The sequence below is a fragment of the Mycetomoellerius zeteki genome, unplaced genomic scaffold (assembly GCF_001594055.1).
Source record: "Mycetomoellerius zeteki isolate Tzet28-1 unplaced genomic scaffold, Tzet1.0 scaffold179, whole genome shotgun sequence".
NCBI lineage: Eukaryota > Metazoa > Arthropoda > Insecta > Hymenoptera > Formicidae > Mycetomoellerius > Mycetomoellerius zeteki.
Window position 1 is genome coordinate 950,598 of NW_017256747.1, and position 24,007 is coordinate 974,604.

Consider the following 24,007-nt stretch of genomic DNA (forward strand, 5'->3'; position numbering starts at 1 on the left):
TTAATATGCTCTATATATAATAATATAATTGTAGCAATAATATATAATGTGTATAATATAATTAGAGTTCTTTACAATAGTTTTCCACATCACCCGTGGTACTATTGTTGACGCGTTTTTTTTAAAGTGGTTTCCCCAGTAGGCCTATTCCACTGAAAAAGATAATGAAATGGCTCGGCAGGAAGGCAAAATTTTGTATAATTTTCCAAAATGAAATTGATCAAAAATGATAAACGTTCTTCTTTAAGCGATGCATCATTATCCTCGTTGATGCGAATTACTTCTTCCAAAATCTCTGTGGATGTACCGTCTTTAGTGGAATCATGCAAACGACCCAGAAAATCGAATTAATATTTCTATGCAAATTGGTTGTATCAATTTCTTTTGATTCCTGTTTATTTTTATATGTATATTTCATTATACAAAATTTTGCCTTCCTGCCGAGCCATTTCATTATCTTTTTCAGTGAAATAGGCCTACTGGGGAAACCACTTTGAAAAAAACGCGTCAACAATAGTACCTCACGAGTGATGTGGAAAACTATATTGTAAAGAACTCTAATTATATTATACACATTATATATTATTGCTACAATTATATTATTATATATAGAGCATATTAATACATTAATAATAGAAAATTTAGTACTTGATTTTTTGAAAAAATAAAAATTATTTAGCAAGAAAGATTCTTCAATGACGGAAGATACGACCCTAGCACGTTTAAGATATAGGGACGCTCCTGAGCCAGAGCGTCACGTGAGCGGTCGACGGCTCGGCCGCTGAGACTCGAGTGATAGTGGGGGTCGCTCACCGGAATCAGCCCGAAATGTGTATCTAGTGCCGAGCACTGTTATAGATTATCATTTACCTTGTACTCCTTTAATCTTTAATTTTCCGATTAATTTCTTATAAAATCGACATCTATACATATATGGAATAAAGGTAAATTCCAGGATTGATTGGAATTAATCAACAAATTGTTACATGGAACTACGCATTATTTTATTTTTATGTTTTCCTATTTTTATTTTGTTTGTATTCTTATTTTTGTTTTCTTACATTAGCTTTTTCCAGAGCATTGTATGACAGACATATGACTATGTATATCTTTATCCTTCAATGTTGCCATCAGCTATTGTATAAGAATGCACAGTCTCCTAGATAACCAAATCTATCCAAAAAATTTTTGCAAATTGTCAGTACAAATTTTATTAGTAGAATGCCAACAAGGACCAAGCAAAATCTTTGATTATTTCTCTCTTCATATTATCATAGTTAACAACAAAAATGCTATAAATTAATTTAATTATAGTAATTAAAATAATTTTTCTCTTAGTGTATGTGTACACTTGGCGCGAGATACTCTTATAACGACGGAATCAATTTTACCGTCTATAATCTTGTACCCCCTTTCTCTTTTATTCCCTCATGAGACCCATTCTCTCATCCATTCTTTACCAAATTCTGTTACAAAATCCAAACTCATCTTTTTTTCATTTTCTTCTCGCTGTACTTCCAAACTTTCAGGAATATCATTCTTGATCCCCTTCAATATCATTCTTATCTTTTCTCTTCTTATCTCCTCTCTTCATCAGTTTTTTCTTTTTCTACTCAAATACTCTCCTATCCTCTATCGCTCTTAACAGATCTTTTATAAAATATTTCTTCTACTCTTCCATATTAATCCCCTCCTTTTCTTTTCCCTGTTCGTCACTTGTCACAACTCCTTTTGCTATACTACTCACATTTGGCTTATATTTGAAGACATTACATTTATTTAAATGATTACGAAATAACAGATTTTGCTCGGTATTGTCAGATTGTATCAGCAGACTTTGCTGGTAGAATATAAGCTTAATGCGGACGCAGTTGATGCCAGTATGTCGCAATATTCTGCTTGAATTTAGTGACAAACTGCTAGCTATTGCTGACATTTTGCTCTTACTGGATGATCTATATAAGACTATGCTTTTTTCTTACGTTTAGAATTCCTCTTTCATGTCTGAGTTTATTCGAAGCTCCCATTTCGTGTGAAAACGCTAGAACGCCTTTATATTCTTCTCTCACGATATGAATTTTAAGAGACGCCGCGACGTTTCGTGAAGCTATAAATATAGATAATATATACCTAAGATGCTGCGCGACATCACATTATAAAGCCATGGCGTTATTGCTCGTCGGTTCGTACTTCAAAGAAAAAGAAAAAGATGAAGAACGGTTTAGACGATGCAATTCGGAAAACTTAGATGTCAAAATGTATATTAAATCTCGTAATTGAGATAAAATAATATTGTTTTATCTTGAATCGTCTGAGCCGACTTTAGAGATTTTACTAATTTTATTTTAGAATTTAAAAAAAAATGAAAACCGGTGAATACAAACGAAAAATAAAATTACTCGCGGCAAGCGTGTCGACAAATAAGCCAAACGCATGTAACGGTACCAAAAAGCATAATGCAATAATCTATTATATATATATATAATATAATATACATAATATTTTAGTATTTTTATTAACAAAATATTATATATACCATGACAATAATAAGAAAACTAATTAATGTACAAATTTGTTAGCTACGTCCGTATAAGGAGCGCGATATCCATTCGCAAAAAATATACGAAATATACTAGATTCGACGATCGAAATGAAAAAGGAAAGTTTTTAAACAATTAATCTCCGCGAAACACGTGCCAGATATCTCGACAAATAATTTCCAAAACTCAGGTTCAAACGATAATTTGAATATAAGAATGGAGATCGCGCATAGTGTAACGAGTACTCGTTCTACACGAGTAAAGATGAATATATTGAGTTTACCAAATCAAATATGTCTGGGGTACAGCTGTTAATTGAGCTTAACATTAAGGAATTTTGTCGATTGTAAAGACGGAGATTAGAATCTCATGTTCCACTTCCTTACAATGAATAACTTTACTCGAAGAAAAAAAGCAGGCTATATTATTATATTATTATTCTACATTATTATATGTATAGAACGAAAGAAAAAGAAAGAGAAAGAGGCGAAATAGGCGAGTTTGGATTTAAGGGCCATGCGGGTCGGTGATCGATGTCATGCGAGAAGGTCTTTTCTTTTTTTATACTATTGTACTTACAAGGTGGCAAGTTGATGATGATGCGTTATTCCTGTAATGTCTAACGTGATAATTGTTCGAGACGATGAGAAATACGTAGCACGTCGTGAAATGCGTTACACATTCCGCGAGGATCCGTTTCTCAGGGCCTCTTCCATTTTATTTATCACTTTTTCCTCTTGCAACGAATAAGCACTGCGTGGCACCTTTCGTCAGAATTAACTCTGACCTCGCTTTTGCCAAATAGCGGAAGCAATCTCTCGAAACGCCCGACGCGTACGTTTCGCGTAGCAGAGATTATAGTAGTTTCGAAATTAGATTTTGATGTGACACGTATAACACAGAAATCCAAAAGAATGTATGCAAAAGACGTCAAAAGGATGGCCGAAATGTTCAGGGTGTCCTTTCGTCTTTTGTATATTTACGTTTTTATGGAAAGGTGCGGCGCGAAAAAAACACGAAACGTGCACCGAAACCTCGCAATAATCTCTTCACCGAAATCCGAGGCCCGAAAATAACCGTAACACCTAAGTATGATATTAAATGCTTCCAATATTGTACTATTAAAATTATTATATTACGACGTTTATATGATTTTATTCGTTCGAACGCGTAGAGAGATAAGGACGTATATTATATATATATACTCTACAGATTGATAATACTCGAGAATGTATTTTATAACAGTTTATGCGTCTTTTTATTTACACGAGTACTACAAGTGATAAGTGATATTGTTATTGATAAAAAAAAAAAGAAAATAACGAGAAGAAAGATGAGATACAGATATTACCGTATTATTGAAATGTGTGTATGTATGTGAGTGTCTGTGTGTGTGTGTGTGTGTATGTGTGCGAGTGTGTGTATGTGTGTGGGTGTGTGTATGTGCGTGCGGCATACGGCAAACCGGTACGTCACGGTTGTACTTCCTCGACGTTTCGTGCGCGTAGAAGCTTCGGTTATCCGCGATAGGCATCGTGTTTACCACTATCACTATGCGAAAAAAGAAAAGGAAAGAAAGATAAAAAAATGTGCAAATATAATGCTTATAATACTCATTTATTATAGTGTTAACATTTAAGAAATATATTTTTATATAATTATAATGTAATATTATATATACGCGGATACGCGTGACATAGTACACTAATCGATCGAGCAACGGATAATTCCGGCTGCAACGGATCTCTTCCTTACATCCGATACAGGCGCGTAGAATTGTATTTTCTCCCTATCAATGCGGACCGTTCTCATTCGTTCCCATTTTATAATCTGCAATCGCGACGAATGATTCTCAATCGCATTTCATTTAGTTTCAAGCGACAAGTCGTTCCTAACTGTATCCACTCGTTAGTAACTCAGTGCGTACTTTTTCTGTTCCTCGACGTTTTCCTATTTCTCTTTTTATAACTTTTTTAACGTAAGCTTTACTTTTTCCAGAATGAAGAAGAAAAAGAGAAAGAATTTTTTGTCTGTAATTTCTCTTTATATATTAAGTATTCAATGAATGTTCAAGTCAGTCTATTTTGTATTTGCACCAAGAATTAAAAGTGATATAATTTCGATGAGTTCAACAAAGAGTTCTGAGCTCAACGAAGCTGTGTCTCTTCCCTAATTAATGTCTTAACTTATTAAATAACTTCACGACCAACAACGGGTTAGGACATCAGGACGGAAAGGCAGAAAAACTTACGAAGACAATATTATATACGTATAGATAATATATATATATATAAAGTATATATTATATATTTCCTCTAATTCTCGGGAGCTTTTGCGACCCGCTTGCCTCAATATAATGTACGTACTACTAAATAACGAAACGAAAAAAAAGTTAAAGCGTAATAGTAAAATCGCGCCAGCTTTTGTGCATCGACATTATCTCCCAATAACGAACAAAAATGAGATAAAAAAATGACAACAGCGAAGATAATAACTAGAAATGAAAATAATAAGCGGGAAAAGGAAAAAATGAAAGCGATGAAAATTGTTATGATTGTTGAAGCAACGATTTAATAAGCACCATACGATGCCTTCCGTGAACGACCGAGCTTGCCTAGTTGCCAAGATAAACGAAAAATTACATAAATGTTAGCGCGACATTGTCGTCGAGAGCCGAGTCACCTTCACGATCCTCCTTGATTGATTGAATTACACGTGCCATCCTCGGTTATTTTCGTTCTTTAAATCGGCAATCGTAACAGATGAAATTCATGACAAGTGTAATAAAAGACAGCGAAAAGTACCGCTCTCTCCTATTATTATCTCCTTCCCTATCCTCTATAAAGCAAATCGTTAGATCGATTATGTCCAAGGAGTATCGCGAAGCGCACGGATTTTCAGACTTATATTGTACTCAATGAATACTATATGGTCACGCCATTGAGCTTTTCATTGACTTATTATATTATATAAATACCAAAAATGTGAATTGTATATATACTATATATATATATGAATACTCGAAAACAAAAAATACCACAGACAATAATGTACCGTTTCTTTTTAGAGATTAGACGGCATAAGCGCATACTATACTATAGTATATATAAATATATTATATAAATATTGTAGACGTAAAAAGATAAATTTACTATATAAATTGTCGTATATATATATATTATATACACAATTGTGTATATACTATATATTAGATATATATATACATACAATTACATTTAATTGACAAGAATAGCGATGTGGATATTATTGTAATAAGACACAGTGTGAACGTATTCGTACGAGAGAAAGAGGAGAGAAAGGGACAACCTGAAGGTTCTTTTTGACGGTGTAGTGCCCGTTGCGCAAGTTCTCCGAGCGATATAATTTTATAATTAATTCGTAATGTAAATCTTTAAGACCCGCCGCGCATCAAAATTCCGCAAAACTTAACGTAATATTATATTATATTTCTCAGATAAATTTTTACTTATCTGGAAAACGGATATATTTATAAAACACGTATCAAAGATCTCTCCTATTTTTAAAGATTTTGTCACAAATCGGGGAATTGTAAATTAATATTGAATCACATGTAACTATTATTTGCACACATAGCGAATTTAAATTTGTGCCACAATTATAAGAAAAAATTCAGTTATACAACGACATAAAACATAATTACTGGTAGGATATATATATATATAAATTATTCTCAAAAAAATTATTTTGAGGAATTATTTTAGCTTTATATTTTTTATATTAAATCAAGTTAATATACTTAAAATTTATGTATTTTATCTTTAAATTTATAATAGGATAAACAGCGCAAAATTGTATCAAAAATTTAATGAAACAATATTTATATACGTATAAAGTTTTTTTTATTTTTTTCATTATTATAATTACGTATATGTATAAAGTTTTTATTTTTTTCATTACTATAATTTTTTTCTAAACATTTAACGCGAAATAAATAAAAAATTATTCTACATTTCTGTAAAAGTAACAAGTTCAATTAATTTAAATTAAATTTATTAATTTAAGTTATTAAAACTTATTTTCTGATAAAAATAATAATTTTTGCCAATTCCTAGTGTTACGATTCTGATTAATATTCATGCATATAATAATAGAGTAGTTTTAGAATATTTTCACTCCTCTCGATATTAATTGTGTCTAAAGTAATCTATGGGAGGAAGGGGAGAGAGATATTTGAAGCGAGAAATCTTTCGTTTTTTTCATGACCAATAAATACTTTTATTGTTATATAAGAGGGACTAAAGTTACTATTGTATAAATCTAATAAAAAAAGACGGTCCTAATTCGATCGTCGGCAATGGGCATTCGAGATAGTTGTGTAGTAACAAATTAATATAAATAAATTAATTAAATTAATATAAATAAATTAATAATATATATCGATACGAGGAGATTCTTGCGCTGCGCTCACTATGTCGTTAACTTACGCGGCACTAACAATTCAAATGGGCCGAAACCGCCGTAAGGCTCATGGGACGACGGTGGGGAAAGAGAGGAAATAAAGAAAAAAATAATTGTATTGTGACACGAAGTTCCATCCATAATAAATAAATGAAAATATTATACAGTTAGGCCGACTTTTCCGCCAGTTCGTGCCTTTATTCTGCAGGGAGAAAGAGAGAGAGAGAAAGAGAGAGCGAGAGAGAATGCAATTTTGGAATTCGATAATCTAATAATAATGTGCTACAATGTAATCGCGCGATAATAAGAGAGCGAGAGAGAGAGAGAGAGAGAGAGAGAGAGAGAGAGAGAGTGAGAAAGCGAGAAAAAGCGCGAAAGAGTAAACTAGCCAGTTTAAAGAATAAAGATAAGAAAAGTAAAATGATAGGAAAATGGGAAAACGAGGAAACAGTGAGAGAAATTGGAAGCATGAAAATTGATGCGCAGGAAAAATGATCAAGAAGAAATTACACACTATAAAACGCAAGAAAGAGCAAAAAGACACCGGATTATTGCACAATATATATTTTCGGAGAACGCTGTGACATCCGTATTAATTCTTTCGATTAAAAAAAAAACGTAATAAAAAAGCGAAGAAACCAATAAATGAAAGAAAGAGGAAAAACGTGCGCGCAAATCACACGTGTTCAATGGAACGTGCGAGAGCAAAAAAAGAAGAGAAATAGAGCGAGGGAGAGAGTGTGAGGTGAAGAGAAAACTATAGCAATTGTTGAACATTCGTTAAATTGTCCTCGTTTCACGATGTAATAAAGGCTATTTTACTTTGATGCCCCGCTGTTGTTTTTTGTGTGATCGATAACCCTGGGAGGGAAATTCGGGATGCGCAATCACATATTTTTTATATATTGTATAATAATTGATTGCAATATAAGGCAAAGTACGTTGGTAGAACATAACATAGTAAATGGCATATTATATATTAACGTGACGTGAGAATAAAAAAGAAAAAAGTTCAGAGAGCTTGAATATAACAAAACATACTTTTATTCTTATTAATATCACATTTACATCTTCCCTGAGGCTTAACGCTTTGTGATCCGATCCAAAGTACAGCTTGAACAATTGAACTAAAAAATAGTAGCAAAAATTGTAATTATTTAGTCAAAGTATTGGTGGTCTCATTTCCAAACATAAGAAAACTAGTAAAAAATTGCAAAATTAAATTTAGTTTAATTTTTTCTAATTTTTAACATACATAATTTTTAATAAAAAAGCTGAAGAATTTATAATTTAGATTAAGTTTTAAAAAAAAAGACACTGAATATTTGCGTTGAATCCTCATAGTATTTTTATACACTTGTTTATAAATTAAACTACAATATATAATTCGTAAAAATAATGGGCTCGGATCGCAATGTGCTAATATTAACAATATGATAATTCGTGACTAATATTACATCGCTAGTTTTAAACATTGAATATCGGCAGCATCGCCCTTATATCTATTTAGCTGCCGCAATAGGTGTAATTTCGGTTGCTTACAGTGCGTCGTATGTAGTTCATAAGACGTACACATATTCAATAAAATCGGTTCTTGCAGACTCTTCAACGGGTTTCTATTGACAATGCTCTCAAATAACCACACAGCTGCTTTCAGCTGACCAGTATACAACAAACACACTGCCATATTATTAATCAACATTACGTTGGACGGGTCCATCGCTGATGCAGATTGGAAGCAGTTGTAGGCCTCTTGAAAGGAATTCTGCGCAACTGCCATTAAACCGCTGTCAACCAGCTCTCTGGTACTTGTTGCCTTTTCCTCCTTATTAATGCGGACAAGAAATTTTTCTGCCGCTGTAACATCACCAAGAAACAAATGTACCCTTCCTATGGCCGATCTTAAGATACCTATCTGTTCTATACTCCAATCAGGTAACTTGCACAGATCTTCCAGTATCTCTATCGCGAGAATGTAATTTCTCATGCCGATAGCGCAATTGACGATGGAGACCAGGATTCTAGATTTCCTGGCAGTCCATAGTTTCACGGCATCTTGCTGATTGGATTTGCTGATTTTTGCAAGCGTTCCCTCACCACTAAAACCAGCTTGGAAATTGGTTATAATTCGATTGACGGTCGCTAATAATTTGTACAAATTTTCTAATGTTTGTTTCGGTTTACCATAGTAAGATGGGATTTCTGCTAATAATAATCTAAATGCAAACGATCCCATGGAACCCGATCTGGTGCCATACAATTCAGGGTAAAAAGTGAAATACATATCAGGTTTATCCAAATTACCGAATGGCTTGGACTCGTTTTCCAGCACATCCATCTGCCGCAATTTGGACAAGAGTGACAGTCTTGTATACCAGAGCTGCAAAGAATGGGGTGTGTGCTTGCTGGGTTGATTGATCTTGCCATAACCCTGAGCATAGATAGCCAGCAGTCTACCAGATAAATTGATCGCTGCTCGATAGCAGCCAGCTTGTATCAGATTTCTTAGACCACGCTCATCTTGTGTCACATCGGACGCCGTGAGCACATTCCGGTGGATATTCTCATCCTCGCCTAGGAAATGGATAGAGGCATTCTTGATTAAATCAGGCATATCACCCTGTACAGCCAGTCCAGGCATGGTGAGATTCTCATGGTCCAGATGACTTGCGCCAGTCGCAGTGGTTGCAATGGATTGTAATATCTTGCGAGTATGTTCCGATGGTATCCATATGTCTCTATAGGCATCATTCAATGTACTGTGCTCGATCCGATCAACTGTGGCATCCAACAATGAAGTCGTGGATGTACACAGAGAATCTACGTCAAAGGCGCTTGTCTGTCCATCATCAGATAAAGGATCGTAATCGGAGAATCGACTCACAGTAGCCGATTGTATGTCGAATAAACCAGGCTTTTGAAATGCGATAATCTCATCGAAAATCGTAGGAGGCGCGCTGTTTAAATAACGACTGATATCCGCATTAATATCCATGTCCCTGTCATTTGACTTGATAGTATTATTTTCTGCCATTTCTATCTTGCAATTAGATTATCTTAGTCTAAGGGTCGGATGTGCATATGTTACCTGGAAAATAAAAATTTACAATCTCTCAAAGATTATTGTTATTCCAATAAAAAATGCATCAGACTATGCTTCGTACACATATCAAACTTAAGACTTTTCCTTTTCTTCTTTCTATTTATGAACGCCTATTCTCTTTTCTTTCAATATTTTAGTTTTCGCAAAAATTTCAAAAATTTCTGTAGCAGATATTTCGCAATATCACGTTACCAAAGTCTCAAAACTCTCAATGCTAACTATTGACAAAAACTATTGATAAAAGATTATTCTCTAATTGAGGTTATCTGCTCCAATTTAAGTGTACGTTATCAGCGCCATCAGCGGATCAGCGCTATCTGAATTGCATTCTAAAACTTTAGGCCCTGCGCACAATAGAAGGAATAAGGAATTAAGAATAAAGAATAAACGATTTCAACCTATTAGAAACCGTGTATTCCGATGTATCCGATTTCTGATAGGTTAGAATCGTTTATGGCCTAGTTTACATTACACCGAGCACTTGATAGGCGTATGTATCATATTCGCACCATGGTGTAACAAAGAAGAGGTGTGCTAGAGACACTATAATAAGAGACTGGCAAAGATGGGCTAATTTTTGATTGGCTGGATATGGAATGGCAGAAGCCAATCAAAAGTCGTGCTGGTAATAGATGATAGTACAGCTCTAATTCTGATTGGCTTCTGCTTTCCTACTTTTTCTGCTTTTTCGTTCTAGTTGCGAACGCGTCCTATGACTTATCGTCCTGTGAACGCCATTTTTTGTCCAACTAGAACTTATGCCACACACAGTCTCTTATTATAGTGTCTCTAACTAGATCTATAAAGTAGCGTAATTAATTTCAGAAATGTTAGGGTGAAATCACACGGTGCGGAAAAAGACTGCGGAATATAGAATGCGTCATTGAAGCAACCAATCAACGCTATTCCGAATAGCACTAATTGGTTGCTTCAATGACGCATTCTCTATTCCATAGTCTTTTTCCGCGCCGTGTGATTTCACTCTTAGGGCGCATTTACACCTTGACGGAAAAGCAGAAAGCGGAAAATCAGTGGCCAATCACAACTCGTGCTGGTAGTACAAAAAGCTGAAATTGTCAACTATCAGCGCGAATTCTGATTGGCTGCTGCTTTTCCGCTTTCTGTTTTTCCGTCAAGGTATGAACGCGCCCTTACGTCAAAATGACCGAAGTGCACATATTACACGATTCCAAGCATGGTGGTTGGTTGTTTATATTTTAAACTGTACTTACATGTCCCTTCGTGCACTTTCATGCACTATACTTCTATAGCAAATAAATCCGTATTAAACTAAAGAACACATAATTTAAGCATTCGTACATATTCTTTTGGTCATAAATAAAAACTAATTACAATTCAAAAACATTGATTTACATATTTGACGACTTCATTTTCTCAAATAAAGTACGTACATACAAATACATAAATTCGAAATGGCCGCGTTTTGCGTCAAAATGGATGCGAGTTTGCTTTATAGATCTAGTGACTTTAGGGTAATGAAAATACAATGGAGTTTGTTAGCCCTGGTTCTCTCTGCCATGGGCAGACGAAGTTGTGCGGGTTCTGCTAGGTTGCGGTGTTTTCGATCGTTTAAATTATTTAAAATTTTTTCTGTTTAATGTACTCTCTCTGACAACACAAATGACCGCAACAGAGATATAATCTTCGACGAAGCCTACGGAAACGGTGATGGCAACATTACGCCTGCTTACACAGCGCGAGGAAGCTTGAAGTATATTATTGTACGAAATCTAGCGAGCGGATGGTGAAGATTTGAAGGTTAATTGGCGCGCGAAGATTAACCGGTTTCGACGAGCACGATGATTGAGACGGACAAGAAGGGCTGTAGGGAGTTGCTGATGCAGCGGATGACCTTGGCCATCATTACGAGTGTAATGTTGCAATTATTTATCGTCTGTTGCGTCATTCTGCTTACGAATCTAAGCACGGACTATGCACACTGGCTTGAGGAAACTTGGACAATCGTAATGTCTCCTCGAATGTGGGCTTATATCATCGTACTTACCATGGTGACTTTTCTGCAGAGTTTTTTCTGCAGCAAGAATTATCTGCATCCTCCACCGTACTACAAGAGCAGATTTGCCAAGCTGTGTATGACTCTTGGAATTCAAAGTTTACTTCAACGAACATTGTATACTGTTATCGGTGGTATCTTGGTCTGGTTGCAATTGTCATTGAAGAAAGGAAACTACAGCTCCTCGACTACAGACTGCAGCATTGTATATGGAACGTGTCTGATGGAAGAATATTACTTTCTGTTATTTAGCGGTCTATGGAGTGGATTGTATTTCTCGTTCAAAACTGGCAATTTTGCTGAGAAATATTTCCAGTTTCCCATTATAGCGCAATCCAAATTCCTTCAACTGAGACGAAGATTTTATACCATGTTTCCGACATTGATGATTTCCTCCATGTGGTCGACTCTGTACTTCATGGCTATTTATTATTTCATAGGATCATATTTCCGTGAAGCATTGTTGCCAATTTCCATGCAGGTGGAAGTCAAACCTTTGGACACTGTGTCTAGATTATTAAATTTGTCACTAATAGTGCAACTGTGGCTCTATCAGTTTATATTTATGTTGATTACCAACAATACATACATGCTGTTTGAAATATATCTGACCGAATGGGCTCCATTCAAATTTGGCTTGAGTAGTGCATACACTCCTGATAGTTCAGAAACTACCCTTATTGATGTACTATCAATGGACAAAATACCCATAATGCAGCACTTGGGCTACTTAGACCTGGTTATCTTAGCCCAAAAAGAAAAAATGAGAAGGAATATGTTGTTTACGCTCAGTCAACCAGGTGGTCATCCATACAATTGGAACTGCGTAGTACAAAAGAGTACAAACCTTCTTGAAAAGTTTTCATTGGACCTCAATGCGATATCTACAAAATCTCAAGATCAATCCTGTTATAGCACTTTGACAGCAAGAGTTCCACCAGTTCAGCAAAGCAAATATATACATCATATGCGGAAATTAGTACCAGATACAGCACCAGTATTAGTATCAGAAGAAGCTGCAAGAGAAGCACCTTACAGTGGTTCATTTATTCACAAGTTTATCAAACAGAAAAAAGATGCTTTTGTAGCATATTTATTGTCTAAGCCACTTATCAATTACATCTTTGGCGAACAAGATGACAATAAAATTCGTTATGCTTTACAAAATGGACAACTGGTGATTTGGGCAGCCGAAGCTATTTCATCTTTGACCGTCTTTTCGCTAAGCGAAGATTCTTATGGTATTGTACAAAAAGATGTGCCAATCATCATCAACACTCTGTTGTCAGTGAAGCAAGCTCTGGACAAATTACCCAAATCAGCTGTGCTTGCAAGGAAAATGCAAGCAGATGATAAATTGATTAGGGAAATTTTTACATCTTTACGAAGTGCGATAAAGCGTAGTCTATATAGAATTGTTACAAACTTTGAACCATATATTAATGACTTGTCTCTTGAACTTCCAATAATAGAACAATTGCAAGCCTTTCTTAATTACAAGGAATAGTTTATAAATATTAATATTGTCACAAAGTGTACTTATATGATTAAGATTTTGAATCTACCAAAAAACACTACATTTTAGTTTTATTAGAGATTCAAGGATTACTTTTCCCAATAATTACATTTACATATTAAACATGTGTTATATTTATTATACTTTATACTTACGTGAAGAAAGAAAATGTGTAAAGAGAATATAGATAAAAATTTCTTTATTAAAATATGATACGATGTTTAAGTTTATTATAATACGATTATATTATATATAAATATAAAGTCGAAATACATTTTCCGTTAAGTATATTTTTGAATTTTAATTTATAACATGCGGATAAACATAACATTTTTTTTTAATTTGAGGATTATCTTCTATTATTAGTAATTTTGTAGATGATAAATGTAAATTTTGAAAAAATTAAAACATTTATTTTGTAAAAAATTTTAATTATTAAATATTTATATACATGATATAAAAATAATTTGTCCATTTTACATTTTTTTTAAACTTTGTACAACACTTAAATTATAAAATAACTTCTCTCGTAGTGTAAGCCAATTTCTCGTTTGTGATTTCTGGATTTTTCGTAGATAATTTCGTAACGTATCGTTCTCCGAGATTGCTGTACCGTGCCATTTTAAAAACACCGCCAAATACGCTTGTGATAATTCGAAATCTGTCTGTTGTTCCATCATATAAAAAAGCATTTGCATAAATTGCATCATTGACAGTTCGGCAGAACTCTCGTCTGAAGACAATGATTGAATTTCGAAATCGATGTTGCTGGGACCCATTGCTTTTAATTTTTCTATTACATCTGAAAAATCATTGGTATTGACTGATTGTAGACTCTTGTTGAACGAAGTAAGATTTTGTAAAACCGGGTGAACATGAGTAGTTTCGGTGTTCTCGTTGGTTTTAACATCCGAAAAATCGAAGCGCAGTTGCAACGACGGAATCGTAGGCAAAAAGAATGGCGCAGTTTCTGGAACTTTAAGCGACTGTTTCGGTTTATTTCTTCTTTTAATAATATCGATATCGAGTAAATTCTGCCATCTAGATTGAGCTACAGTGGACATGGTTATAAGATCACTATCAAGTTGATCAGGAGACATATAATCTGGCTCTTCGATGACGACATCATCTTCATCAACTTTCTCGGCTTCTACAGAAGATCCAGGAAGTCCTACTTCAGGTATCATATCATCTTTATTAATGGCCTTTAGTGACACATGCGTATACAGCATACGATTTGACCATAAAAAGATTCCTACATTATGTACATGGGCGGTCGCAAGAAATTCTGCCGTCGGAGAGAAATTTAAAGATATACAAGCTTCAGGAACCTATAAAATACAAGATTTATTATAATATATATTTTGATATTTTCCAATCCAAATAATACAAAAATCTAATAATTGAAAAGTGAGCGAAGGAATATGAGATAAATGGTAATCTATAATCTGTCAAAAAAGTTAGGAATGCATTTTTTACTGGCTGTGAGTAATGGCAACAATGTTCTAATTAGACAGATTGTATTTCACAAGAACTACAGTCTACTTATCTATTGATTTATAATTTTGAAATGAAATTTACCTGAAAAATATCTATTAAGTGTGACGATGGTATGTCCCAAGTTCGGATAGTGCAATCCATAGAGGCTGTGATTAACCACCTAGAATCAGGATTAAAACATGCATCTGTTATTCGTCCCTCGTGCCCTTCAAAATGTCGGACTATTTTCCTTGTATCTAGATCCATTAACATGATATCAAAATTTTCTAAAGCTATAGCCACAAGGGAACTCTCATTGTGACAACGTATCCATTCGATTGGTTCTTCTATTGTTAATATCGTTCTTGCGGTAATTATATCTAAAAAATAAAAAAGTTACATTAAAATATCATTTATTTTGAAGAAAATATAATTAATTACGGCGCAAGTACCTCTTCCAGGTTTAAAATCCCAGAACTTAATTTTTGCATCTTTGCCAGCTGTAACAAGAGTTTGATTTAAGTCGTCAACCATGACTCCCTTAACAGGACCTTCGTGAGCACCATTCTCATTTCCATAAGACGCTCTGTGTATTCCTGATTGAATGTTAAATCTATCAACATGACCTGTGTTATAACCGATCACAACGAAGTTTCCACATCTTGTTAAACATAAACTAGTCGCAATAGCATTGTAATTGTTTTTAAATCTCTCAGGAAGTAACTTAAGGTCGCCCATCTTCTGGAGGTGAGACGACCACGTAGTGACCATGCCCAAACCGGAATGAGCTGCTGCTATGTTACACCATTCCTTTTCCCGCGTTACTTCAGATGCAAGTACAGTTATTGGTGGCATTAACATCGGATCATCAACTGAGTGACCCTTTTTTCTTGAAGCTTTTCTATTAAACGAGGCTCTACCTAGACTCTTGTTCAGTATTTCTGTGATAGTGGAAAACAACCGGAGCGAAGAATCGCTGCCTGTGGTCAACAGATAATTACCGTCATTTCCATAAAATCGCACAATTGTTGGAGGTTCAGCATGACCTTCTCTAATCCTCAAGAGTCTACCAGCTCCATCTGCCATATCAAATATCCATAGCTTCAGAGAATTGTCAGGCGAAGATGAAACCAATAATGGTTCGTTTGGTATGTATCTCAGACCCGTGACAGCAGCATCATGTGCATTGCAAAGTTGGCTCTCCACCATTCGCTGCTCTAAATTCCAGAACACGATCTGTCCACCTAGACTGCCTGTTGCCATGATAGGGTGACCATCTGTACGAAAGCTGATAGATATCACTGGACCCCAATCTTGTACTAGCTCGAATATGGTTTCATCATACTTGAGATTATGCAGTATAATATGGCCATTATTCAAACCTATAGCAGCCACATCTATCGCAGGCGCTTGCTCCAATACAGTCACGCTACTCTGCCATCCTTTGAATGTATAGATCATCTTGGTCATTTTGATATTCCACAACTGTAGCTGGCCCTGTTCGCTGCCTAGCAGAATCTTGTTCATATAAGTATTGGGATGCATCAATGCAGTTATCCTGAAAACGTTATTGCTGAAATTCAACTCCAACAGAAGACTTTCCTCTTTGATGTCCCAGACCTTGACAGTGCTGCTCTCGTCGACGGAGAGCAAGTGTGGGCCAAATGGCAACATAATGTGGACAGCACAATTGTGACCCTTGTATGTATGCTTCAATTCAGTTCCTCTGCGCCACGCGTAAATGTTATTTGCACTGGCCGTGTATACGTGAAACGTATCCGTAGCCAGGCAAGTGATATCATCAACATGCATACCTGAGACACTCAGGAGAGTAAAGTGTTTACACGTGTAAGTGTGGAACTCCTTGCCTACGCATGTAACGATGAAATGCTCCTTTCTTCTGAGAATGTACCTCGTAACAAGAGGTACATGATTACTGACATATCCGAGCGCTCGATTCCGCGCAAATATTCTACTTTGTACCATCGTATATTACAAGAGAAGACCAAAGTAAATTCAAAAGAGATTATAGTACACAATTATGTTTCTCGTGGTACAACCACTGAACTATAGTACAATGTAACTAAACGTGCACTGTCGTGCTAATGCATTAGCACACATTGGGTGCGTTCAGCAGAACGTTTGTTTTGCAACTGTTGGAAGTTTCCTTCGCGCTAATTGGATCATACTTTTAGATCTAGAAGAATGGTCCTATCTCAGCAGATAATCATAAAACGGTTGCAAAACTGTTGAGTCTGCTGAACGCAGCCATTGGTTGAAAGAATGTAAAAAACGTGGACGAGATAACATGATGTTTGACGGGTATACCTTTTTCTTTTTAACTATCTGCGCATGCGCATAACTTTAAGGTATCTTTACATGGCAGCGTCAAGGTACCTTTTCATGCTGACGCTCGACGCTCATATTTTTGGCGTCAATATAAATCACGTAATAGAAATTGACGAATATCAAGCGTTAATTTTGATCACGTGACCTATTTTGACGCTGAAAATGAGCGTCAAGCGTCAGCATGAAAAGGCACCATCAGGGCCAGTTTCACCAATGCCGATTAAGCTTAATCGTGATTAACTGTCAACCGTAATTAGTCAATTCTTCTAAACAACAAATGCAATTGGTCAGTTAATGGCCGATTAAATTAACTGGCGTTGGTAAAACTGGCCCTCACTTCACGTGTCACGTTTCATATCAAACATGGCCGATCAAACAGTTAACTTTTGAAATGTTAGATGGCGCGCATTTACGCTGATTGCCTTCTCACTATTCTTTGCTAAAAAAAATTCTATTCAACTGTTTGATAAATAAAATTATTTAAAAAGCTTTTACGTAAATTTACGAATAAACTATTAGAACCAATTAGAGTTGTGATTAACGTCTAGACCTAGACTATTGTGTCTTCCAGTTGTAATAATTGCTATATCATAAAAACTCTACCCTGAAACTAATATCGGGTTTGGAAAAAAATTGATCGTAGTTCGGACATTATTCATTAAGATTAATGAATTAATCGTGAATCGAAATATTAGAAAAGTACATTTTAAAAGTTGAAGTAATTTTAATATATCTGTTCCGATATGGCAAATACTGGTCTATTAGTTCTAACAAATCCTGCGAAAATGAAGAGATTGCTGTTTGTAATCCAGAAACACGTTTTAAAGACATTGTACATTCAATATGTTCCAGAGAATATTTTTGCAGGAAATTATAACTCTACGACATTGCAACAAAGAGATTCTGAATATTCTAAGAAGATCGTTGACATATACAAAAGTACTTCTACAATTGCTTCTTGTCTTGATATTCGTGTTTTGCTCACCAACTTGAAATATCCCGCTAGATCTATTATAAATACCAAAAAACCTGTAGAAGTAGTGATCTTTGATCAAAAGTGCAGTAAAGAAGAGGCAAATACATTCATACAGGACCATTTAGCAAACAAGTCGCTAAATTACCACTTTGTTAACTATATATATAATACATATTGTAACAATGCAGAGCATGATGTTCAGAAAATGAAAACCTACAAGAATGTAGTACTAGGTGGTACATTTGATCGATTGCACAATGGTCACAAGATTTTATTAAGCGAGGCTGCATTGCGTTGTACAGAAAAACTTACTGTTGGTGTGACAGATACTAATATGATTACTGGTAACAAATTCTTATAACTTAGCTTAAATTGATTTGTTTTATAATCTATAACAATGTTTTTGAATAATTGAATGTGGATAAAAAAAACTATGAGATGACTTAATAATATCATTATACAGTGGTATACTTAGAAATCAAATAAATATTTTTAGGTAAAGTGTTATGGGAACTTATACAACCATGTACGCAAAGAATAGAAAAAGTTGAAGAGTTTTTGGAAGATGTAGATTCATCAATATCGTACAATGTTGTTCCTATTAATGACATTTATGGACCTACTAAGGAAGATCCAACATTAGAGATGATAGTTGTAAGTGAAGAAACAAAACGTGGAGGTGATAAAATCAATGAATTACGTTTGCAAAAAAATTTAAACAAATTGGACATTCATGTAGTAAAGTTAGCAGTTGATGAAGGTCATGAAGAACATGAAGAGACTAAAATTAGTTCTAGTAATCACAGAATGCGACTACTTGGCACAAGGCTTAAAGATCCTGTAGGTTTTTTCTACTGAATATTTACAATACGATACAAGAAATTATAAAATAATTTTCTATATGAAATTTTCTATATATAATTCTATTTAAATTGCATTTTGTTATATAATTTAATAATCTATTTCTTCTATCAGAGTGAAAGTGAAATCTTAAGACCTAGAATCTTAAGACCTTACATCATTGGTTTAACGGGTGGTATTGCAAGTGGAAAATCTTCAGTTGCTGAAAAATTAAAACAACTCGGCGCTGGTCTTGTAAATTGTGATAAATTAGCTCATAACTTGTATTTACCAGGAACAGATTGCTTTCATAAAATAATTGAATATTTTGGTTCTTCTATTCTTGACTCAAACGGATTTATAAATAGAAAGTTGCTTGGTGATATTGTGTTCAATAATAAGGTACTTGGTGTCTCGTATTCTATAATATTTATTATGTATGTTATTTCATAAAAGTATTTTATGTAGGAGCAATTAGTAAAGTTGAACAAATTAATTTGGCCTTTAATTCTGCAAGAAGCTAAAAAAGAAATAAAAAATCTTTCTTACAAGCATCGTAATATTATTGTACTGGAAGCAGCAGTTTTAATTCAAGCTGAATGGCAAAATGAATGCAGTGAAATTTGGACTTGTATTATATCACAAAATGAGGTTAGATTCTGTGTCTTATGGATAAATTATATTTTACCTATGTATATATACTAATAAGAATCTATTTAGCTATTATATTTATTCAAATTTCTTATTTAAAAATATATATAAAATATTTTTATAATTGTTTATATAACCTAAATCTTTTTATAAATCCGTGTTAAATGTATTTATAGGCTATAAAACGAGTTATAGATAGAAATGGATTATCCGAGGAAGCAGCAAAATTACGAATTAACATGCAGCCAAGTACCATGGAGCAAGTTAAGGAAGCGAATGTTGTTATATGTACTTCGTGGAGTTATGAAAGAACTCTAGTACAAGTAGAAAGAGCATGGAAAGAACTGATACAAGATTTAGAGATTACAGGCTTTTTGATAAGTAACATTTAATTATTTTGTGATATACAATTTATAATTAGAATATTGATGCACATTGATGAGAGAAATATTGATATAATTGAGCATCAGAGATAAATATTAATAACAAAAGAATACTATTTTTTATTATTTATATAATTGTTACAAAAAAGTAAAAATATTATTTAGCAAATAATATATTGTCACTCGTCAGTTTTTCTTCTTTATCTTCATGCTTTGTTATTAGGGCACTTAGAAACAATCGAAAATCAGCTTTTAATTTGTCACCACTATCGTCCACGTTGCACTTGACATGAGAGACATTAGAAAAACTAGATGCTTAAACACATGCAATAATTAAAAAATTAATTTATATACAGGATTTCTTTATTTTAAATTTGAGAAATAGAAAAATCTAATTTAGAAATCGAAATTTTGAATTAGATTATTATTGAAATACTTACAAATAATTTTCGATACGCTTGATGTAGTATTGTCAGGATCAAAAAAGAATATTACACAACTGTTTGGCCCTAATTTAGCTCCGCTAACAAAATAATCGTAATATTCTTTCAATTTTCTTGAAGAATCCTGCATTTTTGCATTGTATACCAGGATTACGCCGTCTACATCTTTACATATAGCTGGCCAGCAATTTTTAAATCTGTTGAAAATATTTCTACAATTTTTTGTCTTTCTCTAAAAATTCAATTTTGCAAAAGTGTATATGGTGTTATTTACTTGTGATTTCCACTGCAGTCCCACAGCTCGAGATCTCTCGACATGCGTTCATTATTCACTTCAATATCGTTAATTTCAAATTCTAATATTCGAACACCTTGAGTTGGACGATAATCATATGGGATTTCTGTAGCCTCTGCCAGAAAATTCGCTATTGTGGTCTTTCCACTCTAAATAAATATATATGTATGTACATGAGTTGAAAAATCCTCTACTATTTTGCAATTTTCGCAATAGTTAACAAGATGTTAATTTCACAATAGTTAATAAGATGTTAATTACAAAAAATCACCGAATATTGGTTTTCAATAATTTTTTACTCGAATACTATCAACTTTACAGAAAAGTAACAAGTGATAACAATTGTTTATTTTTTTCTCATAGAGCTCTAAAAATTTTACAAATTGATGGATAATCTTACCTCAGTTGGTCCTATCATTACTAATTTTAATGTGTGCATTATTTGACAATAGTAATTGCAAGTATATATTAACATTCCATTGTACCTGATGAATATGTACAACAATACAGAATGCATTATTGTTTGGCAATTGTTACTATAACAACCGTTGCCTAGGTATACATATACACAACTTTATTGAGAAAGCAATGAAGACATTACATGATTTAAATTGAAATTAAATCACATACAAAATGCATTAAATATATGGCAAAAATAATTTTAAAATTTATATATAAGTAAAAGTAAAAATTTTATATATATATATATATATTAGGTGTTTGAATTAATTCTTGCTGTTGACCGGGAAAGGTCAGTATTTGTGCTATTTCAACATGACCGAAAGTGACTGCTGATGTATATCTGATGAAAGTACTGTCAATAGGCTTTAATAATTAATATATAACATTTGATAGGAGAGAGAGAGAGAGAGAGACGCAAAGAATACAATTTTTTATCGCATTAAAAATGTCGGTTTCGTACCAAAAAAAGAGCATTTGCGGGAAGCATTACTTTTCTGTTTTAATCTCAAGAAATCTGCTGCTGAAAGTCATCGTTTGCTAGTGGAGGCTTTTGGGAAACATGCTTTATCTGAAACAACTTGCAGAGATTGATTTAGAAGATTTCAAAAACAACGATTTTGACGGGAATGACAAAGAGCGCCCTAGTCAGCCGAAAAAGTTTGAAGATGACGAATTGGAGGCATTATTTCAAGAAGGTTTATGTCAGACGCTCAAAGAGTTGTCGGAAACATTAAATGTCGATGAGTTAACCGTTAGCAAACGTTTAAAAGTAATGGGAATGATCCAGAAGCTAGGAAACTGGGTCTCACATGAATTAAAAGAGACATTGCGAAACGTTTAGTCATTTGTGAATTGCTGTTTCAAAGACAAAAACAGGAGTCGTTTTTGCATCGAATTGTGACTGGCGATGAAAAACGGATTTGTTACAATTCTATGCGCAAGAAATCATGGGTGCATCTCAGCGAACCATCAACATCAACGCTAAAACAGGATATTCATGGAAAGGTCATGCTGTGCATTTGATGGGATCAAGTCGGTTTAGTGTACTATGATTTATGAATGATTAATCAATTTTTAACACAAAATAGAATTTATGTGTATATATATATATATGTTTATAACAAATTATTGAAGACAAATGCGAATTGTTCCTTAATTTACATTATATGTAATTTATTTTGGTACAACGTTTTGCAAATATAGTATTTACTTCAACATAATTAAATATTCCAAAATGTGTAAATTATGTACAAAAAATGAATATACGCTATTTGTAAAGTTATGATACTTTATTGAATACATTAAATGTTTAATACATTCGTTACAATACTGTTTTCTTAACAGTATATTTAACACTATGTAATGCAGCCATAGTAATTATGTAAACATTATTATTGCAATAATTAACACATGATTATAATAAAAATTGTAATTTGATTATAGTTATTTGTTTATTAAATTGTGAAGTACACTTTGCTATCGTGATGTAAATTACTTGCAGTAAAATTTTTCTTCAAAATTCTAAATGAAATTATATAAAGATATGTTTACTAAAAAATACTTTAAATATGAGCTAATAATTCTAACATGTATTTTATTACCCATTGCACCAACACATACCATTCATCATATTTGTATGACTGATGTTAAATAATTTAATGTCCAATTTCTTATTATTTTTTCCGTAAACATTTCGAATATTATTAAGTAGTGCATCAAATGTAAATTTTTTATAATAATCATATTAATTATATATATATATTTTTGTATAAACAACTATATATTTAATTGTATATAATTCAGACCTGTCTAAAACTTAGCTTGCGAGCTAAACGCTTTTCCTATATCGTCTGGAATGAAACGGAAAGGAAATAAAAAAACTAGACGCTAGAGCTCTGTCCAATGACTAGCTCTAGCGTGTCTATCTTTTTTTAACTTCTATCTGTTTCGTTCAACGAAATGTTGGAGGGGGGAGGGAGAGAGAGAGAAAAAGAGAAGATTGAGCTCTCACGAGCCAAGTTTTGGACAGGTCTGAAATCATGTATTATATAATTGTATATTTAATTGTTTAAGAAAAATATATATTCTTTAACAAAAAATTTCATAGGTCTAAATGTTGGACTAGTTTTCTCGACAACAATGACAGATACAGCTCGACGTGTAAGATTTTTCTCGTAAGTGTTGTCAAGAGAAATCAAGATAGGGTAAATATTTACTGTAGGGGATCCAGCTCCAATAACCTTGACTTTGATATGTATTGTCAAGGTCATGACCCTGAGTGACCTCCGACAGGTTTTAGTTGGCGAATTTTTGAAATCGCAACAAAATCATAAATTTTCTGTTTAAAAGTAAATTCCTACTTTAAAAACAAAAATTATGAGAAATTAATGCTTTCAAAGATAATTTTTCTTTTTAAAGCAGGAAATAAATGCCTACTTTAAAAACAAAAATTGGAAAATTAATATTTTCGAAGAAAATATTTGTTTTTAAAGCAG

At 33.6% G+C, this 24,007-nt stretch overlaps 5 protein-coding genes across 5 annotated transcripts; 2 read left to right on the forward strand and 3 right to left on the reverse strand.

Moving 5' to 3' along the window:
- Positions 1–8,315: 8,315 nt before the first annotated feature.
- Positions 8,316–10,370, reverse strand: LOC108721644 (trafficking protein particle complex subunit 12). The gene is made up of 2 exons (XM_018446287.1): positions 10,145–10,370; positions 8,316–10,068 (listed from the first exon to the last, which is right to left on the reverse strand). The coding sequence occupies exon 2, from the start codon at positions 10,012–10,014 to the stop codon at positions 8,434–8,436; it is 1,581 nt and encodes a 526-aa protein (XP_018301789.1). The 5' UTR covers positions 10,015–10,068; positions 10,145–10,370; the 3' UTR covers positions 8,316–8,433.
- Positions 10,371–11,658: 1,288 nt separating this feature from the next.
- Positions 11,659–13,625, forward strand: Ndc1 (Nuclear division cycle 1). The gene has a single exon (XM_018446288.1). The coding sequence runs from the start codon at positions 11,904–11,906 to the stop codon at positions 13,623–13,625; it is 1,722 nt and encodes a 573-aa protein (XP_018301790.1). The 5' UTR covers positions 11,659–11,903.
- A 483-nt stretch (positions 13,626–14,108) lies between these two features.
- On the reverse strand, positions 14,109–17,196 carry LOC108721669 (WD repeat-containing protein 36). Its single transcript, XM_018446329.1, has 3 exons — positions 15,566–17,196; positions 15,216–15,493; positions 14,109–14,965 (listed from the first exon to the last, which is right to left on the reverse strand). Exons 1-3 carry the CDS (start codon positions 17,097–17,099, stop codon positions 14,111–14,113), a joined length of 2,667 nt encoding a protein of 888 aa, XP_018301831.1. The 5' UTR covers positions 17,100–17,196; the 3' UTR covers positions 14,109–14,110.
- A 721-nt stretch (positions 17,197–17,917) lies between these two features.
- Ppat-Dpck (Bifunctional Phosphopantetheine adenylyltransferase - Dephospho-CoA kinase) lies at positions 17,918–20,368 on the forward strand. Its single transcript, XM_018446331.1, has 5 exons — positions 17,918–18,782; positions 18,935–19,278; positions 19,414–19,680; positions 19,747–19,929; positions 20,106–20,368. The coding sequence occupies exons 1-5, from the start codon at positions 18,206–18,208 to the stop codon at positions 20,319–20,321; spliced, it is 1,587 nt and encodes a 528-aa protein (XP_018301833.1). The 5' UTR covers positions 17,918–18,205; the 3' UTR covers positions 20,322–20,368.
- A 93-nt stretch (positions 20,369–20,461) lies between these two features.
- Positions 20,462–21,690, reverse strand: LOC108721674 (intraflagellar transport protein 22 homolog). Its single transcript, XM_018446338.1, has 4 exons — positions 21,451–21,690; positions 21,030–21,199; positions 20,753–20,952; positions 20,462–20,627 (listed from the first exon to the last, which is right to left on the reverse strand). The coding sequence occupies exons 1-4, from the start codon at positions 21,565–21,567 to the stop codon at positions 20,470–20,472; spliced, it is 645 nt and encodes a 214-aa protein (XP_018301840.1). The 5' UTR covers positions 21,568–21,690; the 3' UTR covers positions 20,462–20,469.
- Positions 21,691–24,007: the final 2,317 nt, after the last annotated feature.

Coding starts and splice junctions, on each gene's coding strand:
- LOC108721669 (XM_018446329.1), bottom strand. CDS start 17,099: ATGGTACAAAGTAGAATATTTGCGCGGAATCGAGCGCTCGGATATGTC. Junction 15,494..15,565: donor GGATTTTAAACCTGGAAGAG/GTACTTGCGCCG, acceptor TTTATTTTTTAG/ATATAATTACCGCAAGAACG. Junction 14,966..15,215: donor ACTTAATAGATATTTTTCAG/GTAAATTTCATT, acceptor TGTATTTTATAG/GTTCCTGAAGCTTGTATATC.
- Ppat-Dpck (XM_018446331.1), top strand. CDS start 18,206: ATGGCAAATACTGGTCTATTAGTTCTAACAAATCCTGCGAAAATGAAG. Junction 18,783..18,934: donor AGATACTAATATGATTACTG/GTAACAAATTCT, acceptor AAATATTTTTAG/GTAAAGTGTTATGGGAACTT. Junction 19,930..20,105: donor GTATTATATCACAAAATGAG/GTTAGATTCTGT, acceptor ATGTATTTATAG/GCTATAAAACGAGTTATAGA.
- Ndc1 (XM_018446288.1), top strand. CDS start 11,904: ATGATTGAGACGGACAAGAAGGGCTGTAGGGAGTTGCTGATGCAGCGG.
- LOC108721674 (XM_018446338.1), bottom strand. CDS start 21,567: ATGCATTCTGTATTGTTGTACATATTCATCAGGTACAATGGAATGTTA. Junction 21,200..21,450: donor TAATGATAGGACCAACTGAG/GTAAGATTATCC, acceptor ATATTTATTTAG/AGTGGAAAGACCACAATAGC. Junction 20,628..20,752: donor AAGCGTATCGAAAATTATTT/GTAAGTATTTCA, acceptor CATGTGTTTAAG/CATCTAGTTTTTCTAATGTC.
- LOC108721644 (XM_018446287.1), bottom strand. CDS start 10,014: ATGGCAGAAAATAATACTATCAAGTCAAATGACAGGGACATGGATATT.